At 33.0% G+C, this 12,010-nt stretch overlaps 1 protein-coding gene across 1 annotated transcript in view; it reads right to left on the bottom strand.

Annotated features, from left to right (window-relative positions):
• The window catches only part of LOC143069844 (CD109 antigen-like), an 83,738-nt gene that overhangs the window by 12,302 nt on the left and 59,426 nt on the right, over positions 1–12,010 (bottom strand). The window contains exons 31-32 of the mRNA XM_076244648.1: positions 7,282–7,344; positions 6,944–7,053 (exon numbers count right to left, since the gene is read on the bottom strand). Coding sequence (XP_076100763.1) covers positions 6,944–7,053; positions 7,282–7,344 — 173 coding nt within the window. The remainder of the gene's footprint in view (positions 1–6,943; positions 7,054–7,281; positions 7,345–12,010) is intronic.

Genomic DNA, 12,010 nt, shown 5'->3' with positions numbered 1-12,010 from the left:
TGAAATCTGTAAATATAGAATCTGTACTTTGGCAACTTCGCTAAATGTTTTGATGGTGTCAATTTGTCAAATAGCATGAAACTAAAGGATTTAAACTTTAATTTTATAGAATTTCTGCAAAAATGACCAATTTTGGCATTTTATGGTCAAAATAGGCATTTATAGCTTTTTCAATATTGATGCATAAATGGCATCCTGACTTTCTATCTGACAGGTTTTCATGTGTCAATATTTGTGTTTCTATGCCTTTATCTAGTTCTTTTACTTATTTATGAACTCTAAATCTACAGAAAAGAAGATTATCTCAGACAATATGTGCAAAATGTGTTGTATAAATGACCCTTGTCTAAAGCCCTGTTTGGATGAAGTAAAAAGTGGGGAGCTTGGTACATAAAATTTGAAGTCCATAATAAAGACCTCACTAAATTTGTATCAAAAGCACTTTACAATGTCTATTGTACCTGTTCCATTTCACATAATATCTTTCTGTTCTTCTGTAGGATAGCAAGTGATTTAAATATAAGCCTGTTGAGAATAAATTGCATGCAAGTTTTTCCCTAAAAAGGCAAAAATCTTTGTATCAGACCATACTGTTTGTAAGAAAAGTTAATTGGAAGAGTCTTTTTGTGCTCAGATTTGTTGTATCATGTCACATGAGTATAGAAATGATAGAAAAGACACAAATTTTTATTTCTTATAGCCTCAGTATGCATTTTTTAATGTAAATATATGGCACCGCCTAAATTGACCCTATATTTTTTCCAGTCTTACTTGGCCTAAGACCCTTTTAAACTAATATGATATGTTATTTGTAACTTTTCTTTCCATTTAAAGTACTTTCAATACATATGTAAGGATCATTTATAACCAAAAAGCTTCACAAATTTAAAATTGCTGGAAAATATTACATCTTCATGTAAGGCTCCCCTTCATTGAAAAACCTCAATTTTTAGGCGCAGGCTCATATAAATTTTACTTTTGAATAATTATGCCAAGTCTGATAAATCAAATGAGTACTCTATTGCTTTGAGTACAGGATAAGTTATATATTAAGGCATTTAAAAAGTATTTTTTTGCAATATTTTAATTTTTAAAGCCCCAAATGTTGATAACTGAAATTTTTCAATTTTAACGTCAAAATTTTACGCGCAAAGATGAGTATAGAACTTAACTTATTGTCTATAATATACATCCTATTGTCATGAAACTTTGTAAGCAGTGTTATAATTTATTAAGCTTTGGTCATACCAAGTTTTTTTAAGATTTGTCAACTCTTTCTATCCTATTAGGTCCGAGACCACAATTGTCGTCCCTTGATTTTCGTTGTTCACGAATATAGTCCCTAGTGTTGACAGTGGGTTACTTGCCATTAATTTTTATACCCCTTCCAAATTTATTTCTCCATGTTTAATGCCTCAAATTGCAAGTAAGGGGGTGAAATAACACTGTAAAAAAATTTGGGTCCAGAATTGTAAAGGAAAGTAGTGATTTGGTCCAGCTGAAAAAGGTTGAAAACTAGCACTTCGGAAGCTGTCAAAAGATTTCAAGACGCCCTAAACATAAAATTGTCCATATTTTGAGTTAGAGCCGATGAAGTTTTCTATAATTTTGATATAATTTGTCCCAAAAGTAGTACAACACACTGTAAAAGTTTCTTTGAGAAAGCGCAGGTGGGATTTTTTTTATTTTCATTTATGTTCTAAAAGAAATGCACTACGAAATAATTGTGTTCTTGGACCTAAGAGGTGAAATCTGTAAATATAGAATCTGTACTTTGGCAACTTCGCTAAATGTTTTGATGGTGTCAATTTGTCAAATAGCATGAAACTAAAGGATTTAAACTTTAATTTTATAGAATTTCTGCAAAAATGACCAATTTTGGCATTTTATGGTCAAAATAGGCATTTATAGCTTTTTCAATATTGATGCATAAATGGCATCCTGACTTTCTATCTGACAGGTTTTCATGTGTCAATATTTGTGTTTCTATGCCTTTATCTAGTTCTTTTACTTATTTATGAACTCTAAATCTACAGAAAAGAAGATTATCTCAGACAATATGTGCAAAATGTGTTGTATAAATGACCCTTGTCTAAAGCCCTGTTTGGATGAAGTAAAAAGTGGGGAGCTTGGTACATAAAATTTGAAGTCCATAATAAAGACCTCACTAAATTTGTATCAAAAGCACTTTACAATGTCTATTGTACCTGTTCCATTTCACATAATATCTTTCTGTTCTTCTGTAGGATAGCAAGTGATTTAAATATAAGCCTGTTGAGAATAAATTGCATGCAAGTTTTTCCCTAAAAAGGCAAAAATCTTTGTATCAGAACATACTGTTTGTAAGAAAAGTTAATTGGAAGAGTCTTTTTGTGCTCAGATTTGTTGTATCATGTCACATGAGTATAGAAATGATAGAAAAGACACAAATTTTTATTTCTTATAGCCTCAGTATGCATTTTTTAATGTAAATATATGGCACCGCCTAAATTGACCCTATATTTTTTCCAGTCTTACTTGGCCTAAGACCCTTTTAAACTAATATGATATGTTATTTGTAACTTTTCTTTCCATTTAAAGTACTTTCAATACATATGTAAGGATCATTTATAACCAAAAAGCTTCACAAATTTAAAATTGCTGGAAAATATTACATCTTCATGTAAGGCTCCCCTTCATTGAAAAACCTCAATTTTTAGGCGCAGGCTCATATAAATTTTACTTTTGAATAATTATGCCAAGTCTGATAAATCAAATGAGTACTCTATTGCTTTGAGTACAGGATAAGTTATATATTAAGGCATTTAAAAAGTATTTTTTTGCAATATTTTAATTTTTAAAGCCCCAAATGTTGATAACTGAAATTTTTCAATTTTAACGTCAAAATTTTACGCGCAAAGATGAGTATAGAACTTAACTTATTGTCTATAATATACATCCTATTGTCATGAAACTTTGTAAGCAGTGTTATAATTTATTAAGCTTTGGTCATACCAAGTTTTTTTAAGATTTGTCAACTCTTTCTATCCTATTAGGTCCGAGACCACAATTGTCGTCCCTTGATTTTCGTTGTTCACGAATATAGTCCCCAGTGTTGACAGTGGGTTACTTGCCATTAATTTTTATACCCCTTCCAAATTTATTTCTCCATGTTTAATGCCTCAAATTGCAAGTAAGGGGGTGAAATAACACTGTAAAAAAATTTGGGTCCAGAATTGTAAAGGAAAGTAGTGATTTGGTCCAGCTGAAAAAGGTTGAAAACTAGCACTTCGGAAGCTGTCAAAAGATTTCAAGACGCCCTAAACATAAAATTGTCCATATTTTGAGTTAGAGCCGATGAAGTTTTCTATAATTTTGATATAATTTGTCCCAAAAGTAGTACAACACACTGTAAAAGTTTCTTTGAGAAAGCGCAGGTGGGATTTTTTTTATTTTCATTTATGTTCTAAAAGAAATGCACTACGAAATAATTGTGTTCTCGGACCTAAGAGGTGAAATCTGTAAATATAGAATCTGTACTTTGGCAACTTCGCTAAATGTTTTGATGGTGTCAATTTGTCAAATAGCATGAAACTAAAGGATTTAAACTTTAATTTTATAGAATTTCTGCAAAAATGACCAATTTTGGCATTTTATGGTCAAAATAGGCATTTATAGCTTTTTCAATATTGATGCATAAATGGCATCCTGACTTTCTATCTGACAGGTTTTCATGTGTCAATATTTGTGTTTCTATGCCTTTATCTAGTTCTTTTACTTATTTATGAACTCTAAATCTACAGAAAAGAAGATTATCTCAGACAATATGTGCAAAATGTGTTGTATAAATGACCCTTGTCTAAAGCCCTGTTTGGATGAAGTAAAAAGTGGGGAGCTTGGTACATAAAATTTGAAGTCCATAATAAAGACCTCACTAAATTTGTATCAAAAGCACTTTACAATGTCTATTGTACCTGTTCCATTTCACATAATATCTTTCTGTTCTTCTGTAGGATAGCAAGTGATTTAAATATAAGCCTGTTGAGAATAAATTGCATGCAAGTTTTTCCCTAAAAAGGCAAAAATCTTTGTATCAGACCATACTGTTTGTAAGAAAAGTTAATTGGAAGAGTCTTTTTGTGCTCAGATTTGTTGTATCATGTCACATGAGTATAGAAATGATAGAAAAGACACAAATTTTTATTTCTTATAGCCTCAGTATGCATTTTTTAATGTAAATATATGGCACCGCCTAAATTGACCCTATATTTTTTCCAGTCTTACTTGGCCTAAGACCCTTTTAAACTAATATGATATGTTATTTGTAACTTTTCTTTCCATTTAAAGTACTTTCAATACATATGTAAGGATCATTTATAACCAAAAAGCTTCACAAATTTTAAATTGCTGGAAAATATTACATCTTCATGTAAGGCTCCCCTTCATTGAAAAACCTCAATTTTTAGGCGCAGGCTCATATAAATTTTACTTTTGAATAATTATGCCAAGTCTGATAAATCAAATGAGTACTCTATTGCTTTGAGTACAGGATAAGTTATATATTAAGGCATTTAAAAAGTATTTTTTTGCAATATTTTAATTTTTAAAGCCCCAAATGTTGATAACTGAAATTTTTCAATTTTAACGTCAAAATTTTACGCGCAAAGATGAGTATAGAACTTAACTTATTGTCTATAATATACATCCTATTGTCATGAAACTTTGTAAGCAGTGTTATAATTTATTAAGCTTTGGTCATACCAAGTTTTTTTAAGATTTGTCAACTCTTTCTATCCTATTAGGTCCGAGACCACAATTGTCGTCCCTTGATTTTCGTTGTTCACGAATATAGTCCCTAGTGTTGACAGTGGGTTACTTGCCATTAATTTTTATACCCCTTCCAAATTTATTTCTCCATGTTTAATGCCTCAAATTGCAAGTAAGGGGGTGAAATAACACTGTAAAAAAATTTGGGTCCAGAATTGTAAAGGAAAGTAGTGATTTGGTCCAGCTGAAAAAGGTTGAAAACTAGCACTTCGGAAGCTGTCAAAAGATTTCAAGACGCCCTAAACATAAAATTGTCCATATTTTGAGTTAGAGCCGATGAAGTTTTCTATAATTTTGATATAATTTGTCCCAAAAGTAGTACAACACACTGTAAAAGTTTCTTTGAGAAAGCGCAGGTGGGATTTTTTTTATTTTCATTTATGTTCTAAAAGAAATGCACTACGAAATAATTGTGTTCTCGGACCAAATATGACTTATTTCTGAATAAAAAAAAGTATATTTTTTTAAGATACTTATAAAATACAGAAATTACAAATTATTTAATAAAAAGCAATTTGTGTTTATCATTTAAAACAAATAAAAGTTATGTCTTTCTTTCAAAAGGGAAAATGCGGCCACAAATCCGAATTTTGAGCAAATATACAAAATTTCGACCTCATTTTACTCGAAAAGTAGCACATGAAGGTATATTTTTATTACATATTTGATTTTATCAGGTAAAAACAGTCTATATGGAAATTTATATCAAAATGCAAATACGGGTATCGTATGCCCTTAATAATAAATCAGTACACATCCAACATCCAATGGATTTAGTTTAAAGACGTCATACACAGTCAAAGAAAAACATGACATTGTGCAATGCCAAGATATAAGATACAGACTATAGGACCATGAATGTGTAAGCTGTATGTATATAACAATTATAGATTGCATAACAGTGTCATTTTAACACATTTTCATCATTTCGTAAATATTTTTAACATTCTTATATTTACATACCAAATAGTATGTTATGTCATGTGTTGCTATTTATAGGCACTTATATAACAATTATATTTATAGTTAGCTGTTGATTTACTAACAACAAACCAATAAAACAATATTCAATGATCTAATTACAGTGTTGAATTTTGAATTAGTTTATCTAAAGGATCGATAAGAAATTTATCAGGATCGTTTCTAAATTTCCGGGCACTGTAAACAACATTTCCGTAAAAATGAGGAAGTACTATCCCGTTTGAAATACGTTTCAACTAAACTTTAAAACCAAATATTTAATTTAATGGACGAGTTTAGTTAAGGTTTAAAGCAATTTTTGGTACCGATATCCTAAATAATTAACCAGTAATAATTAGAGTATTATTTTTAAAATCAAAAACGTCACAACGGACACGGCAAAGCGAACGAGTTGCGAAATATAAATACCGTACGAGGTTTCCAAAGGAACATCACAATCCCGAAATTGACAATTACTAATGGGGAACGAAAAATCTTTCCTTTTGTCGTGAATTTTAGTGTGAATCTCCCGTGTAAAACCGAAATATCTAAATCTAAGAAAGCACAGTTATTACCGTTTAAATTTGATTTATTCAAAGTAAGTTCTTTTGGGTAAACTTCGAAGGTATATTGAGAAAATTCTTAACTATTTAGCGAAAAATATCATTAAGATGACAGTAAGTGATGTCGAATTAATCAATTTAGACGGGTTTTTACTGAGATTGGTGATAACTGTACTTAACCAAGTCTGCTATCAAAGGGCACAATTAGTGCCTATCGGAATACCTATAGTTTGTCTACCTCTTAATATATAAGATTGCCAAACCCTAATTTGATCCATTATTTTGATTTTTCGTTTTAAATTAGACTTCGGAAGGTGTCTCATTGGTATTCACATCACATCTTCTTATTTATACATTATTAACATCGTGTTACTGCACTGACCCTGGTATCCAGTGGCATTTAACTCAGCTAGAAAGCTTACCGATTTATATCAAAATTTATCCAGTCTAATTTTGTTTTCAGTCTATTGAAGCAACTTGTATTTGTTTACTTGAAACAGCTTGTATTATTTACTTGGAGCTGGCTTATATTTATTCATTTGAATTGTTGCGTATTTTTTTTTTATCTGAATCACTTTGTTGTTATTTATCTGAATCATTGGGTATTTACTTACCTGAAGCAAACTTTAAGTCTGAATCCTTTCGTTGAGTCATTGAGTACTGTTGTTGTCAGAGCGAATGCTGGCTCTCGTAAGTCGTTGTTAACATTGAAATAAACTGCAACCTGGATATATATATATATGTAAATCCAATAACTATTCTTCTGTGGTATTTCTTTGTTCGGACCTTATTTTAAAATTTTGTAATTTGACACGATGCAATGTTTAAAACATTTCAAAGATTATCATTGTTTTAAATGTTAATTTGTAACGACATCTTGATAGAAGCAATGTTACGTCAGATTATTAAAGCAATATTATAGATGTTTATATATAAGAAGATGTCGTATTACCTCCATTAGACACAGTCCTTTTCCATCAGCACTCACCGATACACTTCGTACTGTATTTGGAATCTAAATGACAAAACACATAAATCAATAAAATGTCAAATATTTGTACTTTATTTTGCCTTTTAAACATTTTTATTCGAGCGTTACTGATGAGTCTTTTGTAGACGAAACGAGCATCTGGCGTATATATAAAATTTTAATCCTGGTATTTATGATGAGTTTATTTACGCAATAATGGTTTATATTGAGGCATTTTAAATACTGATATACTCAATGATATATATATATATTCCAAATGACCAAAAAAGTGAAAAAGTTTATTTAAACAAAGCGAATTTCACTAACAGGTCGAACAACTGATGTTCTTTAACCCTGCTGACTGTCATTGGCGATTGCCAAATAAAATTGATAACAAGATGTAACAAAATTGATCTTAACATAAATTTAATACTAAACAGAAAAAAAAATTTAACTTGTGGCCACGATGTTATGCCACAAACATACGGTGTCAATATTTTTTTAGTACACCAGATCCGGATTTCGACAATAAATGTCTCTTCGGTGATGTTAGGGATCGAAACGGTATGCATGGGTTCGAATCCCGGCGAGGGAAGAACCAAAAATTTTGCGAAAGCAAATTTACAGATCTAACATTGTTGGGTTGATGTTTAGACGAGTTGCATATATATATATATACAACTCGTCTAAACATCAACCCAACAATGTTAGATCTGTAAATTTGCTTTCAAAATTATTTTGTTCTTCCCTATATAGATTGACCAACAATGTAATTTTAACACACTATTAAATATGTAAATATAAGAATGTTTAAAATATTTACAAAGTGATGAAAATAAACGCAATATTTCGCTAGACTAACTAGTTTTATCAAGCGTGCATCTATCCAGGTGAAATCGGATGTAGATGATAAGAAACTTTTGCAGCTCATTAATATGTTGCACTTGAACTTAGCTCCTAGAAAATAATACATAATTTGGATGAAGTTTAATATTTTTACAAAATTGGTAGTGGAAGTTAGCAACGTCCATTGGCCAATATTACGGGATAAAAAGGACGAGGCTGTGTATTAAATTATTCTTTATCTTTCCTGTATCTTTTCTCGTCTTTTTCGTTCAGAGCATCAGGTTCTAAAGTGTGGAGTTGGTGGAACCAAAAGTTTTCTCTTCGCCTACTAGCCGTGGTGTCCAACTCGGTGTTGACTTCTATGATTTGGAAAGAAACATTATCAAAAGGATGTTTCGTTTAACGACGATGTCTTGTGAGAGGACATTTTTGTTGGTTATTGAGCCGAATATTAAATTTGTCCATTGTTTCTCCCACATACTGAATGCCACTAGAGTCGCATGTTAATAAATAAATAGAGTTCTCCGTTGTACAGTTGGAATTTTAGTAGATGGTATAATTTTGTTTAGTAACGGAGCTGATGAAAGAACTGCTTGTATTGGCAGCTTTACAACACAAACAAATCCTTCGGCCACATTGCTTGCAGCAACCGGGAAGTTGAGTAGGCTACTTAACTAATACAGATGTCACTAATTTGTCACGGATGTTTTTAGGTCTTCTGAAGGCCATGACTGGTGGTGATGAAAATACCTTTTTAGATTTGAATCATTTTCTATAATTTTTCAGTACTTCTGGCCTATGGATTCAACATTTTTAAAATCAGGATGGTAAGTGAGTACAAGGGGTGTTCTGTTGGCTGCTTTATTCATTTCTTTGTACTATAGAAGTTCTTGGCGACTAGTTCTGTTTGCTCTTTCGAAATCGCTATCAATGATGTGGTTATTGTATCCCCGAACAACTAGATGTTTACGTAGTTGTACAAGTCTAGCATTCTTAGTATTTTCAGTAGAACATATTCTCTTCGTCTATATATATATATATATATATATATATATATATGTTGTGGAATGAATAATTCATATTTTGAAAAATAAAACAATTAAATCTATCTGTTGTTTTGTAACCAAGACAAAATCAAACTAGAGGCTCTCAAGAGCCTGTATCGCTCACCTGATTCTACTTGGGTTTTTGAAATCATATAAAAAAAATATAAAATTTGGCTAAAAGTAACAACACTTGGCCAGCACCTCATAAGGAAAGGAACATTCATGCTATGTTTGATTTCATTCAATTCAGTGGTTCTCTAAAAGAAGACATTTGTATATATTTCCCATAGGGTCCTATGTTAAACTAAGTCCCCCGCTGGCTGCCATCTTGGATGATGGATCTGCTACAAAGTAACAACACTTAGTCAGCCCCTCATAAGAAACATTCATGCCATGTTTGGTTTCATTCCCTTCAGTGGTTCTCTAAAAGAAGTCATTTGAATGTATTTCCCATAGGGTCCTATGTTAAACTAAGTCCCCCGCTGGCGGCCATCTTGGATGATGGATCGGCTACAAAGTAACAACACTTGGTCAGCACCTCATAAGGAACATTCATGCCATGTTTGGTTTCATTCCATTCAGTTGTTCTCTTACAGAAGTCATTTGTATGCATTTCCCTTAGGGTCCTATGTTAAACTAAGTCACCCGCTGGGGGCCATCTTGGATGATGGATCGGCTACAAAGTAACAACACTTGGTCAGCACCTCATAAGGAACATTCATGCCATGTTTGGTTTCATTCCCTTCAGTGATTCTCTAAAAGAAGTCATTTGTATGTATTTCCGATAGGGTCCTATGTAAAACTAAGTCCCCCGCTGGCGGCCATCTTGGATGATGGATCGGCTACAAAGTAACAACACTTGGTCAACACCTCATAAGGAACATTCATGCCATGTTTGGTTTCATTCCATTCAGTGGTTCTCTAACAGAAGTCATTTGTATGCATTTCCCAATAGGGTCCTATGTTAAACTAAGTCCACCGCTAGCGGCCATCTTGGATGATGGATCGGCTACAAAGTAACAACACTTGGTCAGCACCTCATAAGGAACATTCATGCCATGTTTGGTTTTATTCCATTCAGTGGTTCTTTAAAAGAAGTCATTTGTATGCATTTCCCATAGGGTCCTATGTTAAACTAAGTCCACCGCTGGCGGCCATCTTGGATGATGGATCGGCTACAAAGTAACAACACTTGGTCAACACCTCATAAGGAACATTCATGCTATGTTTGGTTTCATTCAATTCAGCGGTTCTCTAAAAGAAGTCATTTGTATGCATTTCCCATAGGGTCCTATGTTAAAAAAATTCCAAAGATCTTTTAGAGTACATACAATCTAACTCTCTTTCATCTTGTAACAGTATTAAAACATTTCACTTTTCTACTCTGTACACTAGTATTTCACATTCCAAACTAAAAGACAAATTGAAAGAGTTGGTATTGCTTTGCTTCGTAAAAAAGAATGGCCAACGTAGATACAAGTATCTTGTCTTAGGGAGGGATAAATCCTACTTTGTAAAGGATCACTCTGATTCCAACAAAAAATTCTCTGAAACTGATATTATCAAGATGCTTGATTTCTTGATTGACAACATACTTGTTACGTTCGGAGGACGTGTTTTTCAACAGACTGTCGGAATTCCAATGCGAACAAACTGTTCCACTCTACTTGCCGACTTGTTTCTTTATTATTATGAGGCTGACTTCATGCAGGAACTTCTTAGGAAGAAAGATAAGAAGTTAGCAATATCCTTTAACTCTACTTTTCGCTATATAGATGATGTTCTTTCACTAAATAATTCAAAATTTGGTGACTATGTGGAACGCATCTATCCAATCGAGCTAGAGATAAAGGATACAACAGATACAGTTAAGTCGGCCTCATATCTTGACTTACATCTAGAAATTGACAATGAGGGTCGGTTGAAAACAAAACTTTACGACAAAAGAGATGATTTCAGCTTTCCAATTGTGAACTTTCCATTTCTAAGTAGCAACATTCCAGCAGCACCTGCATACGAGGTATATATCTCCCAATCGATACGATATTCCCGTGCTTGCATTTCCTATCATGATTTTCTTGATAGAGGGTTGCTGCTCACAAGGAAGCTATTAAACCAAGAGTTCCAAATGGTGAAGTTAAAATCATCCCTTCGTAAATTTTACGGACGTCATCACGAGTTGGTTGACCGTTATGGAATAACCGTTTCACAAATGATATCGGATATGTTCCTTACGTCGTAACTACAATCCCCTTCCCTTTCATGAATGTGACCTACCGAATTAGACTATTTACCTGATTTGTTATCACATAAGCAACACGACGGGTGCGGCATGGTGAGCAGGATCTGCTTACCCTTCCGGAGCACCTGAGATCACCCCTAGTTTTTGGTGGGGTTCGTGTTGTTTATTCTTTAGTTTTCTATGTTGTGTCGTGTGTGATGTTGTTTGTTTGTCTTTTTCATTTTTAGCCATGGCGTTGTCAGTTTGTATTAGATTTATGAGTTTGACAGTCCCTTTGGTATCTTTCGTCCCTCTTTTAAACTAAGTCCACCGCTAGCGGCCATCTTGGATGGTGGATCGGCTACAAAGTAACAACACTTGGTCAGCACCTCATAAGGAACATTCATGCTATGTTTGGTTTCATTCCATTCAGTGGTTCTCTAAAAGAAGTCATTTGTATGCATTTCCCATAGGGTCCTATGTTCAACTAAGTCCACCGCTGGCGGCCATCTTGGATTCATGCAATGTTTGGTTTCATTCAATTCAGTGGTTCTCTAAAAGAAGTCATTTGTATGCATTTCCCATAGGGTCCTATGTA

Source organism: Mytilus galloprovincialis, chromosome 3 (assembly GCF_965363235.1).
Source record: "Mytilus galloprovincialis chromosome 3, xbMytGall1.hap1.1, whole genome shotgun sequence".
Taxonomy (NCBI): Eukaryota; Metazoa; Mollusca; class Bivalvia; order Mytilida; family Mytilidae; genus Mytilus; species Mytilus galloprovincialis.
This window is presented reverse-complemented; position numbering and strand designations above follow the sequence as displayed.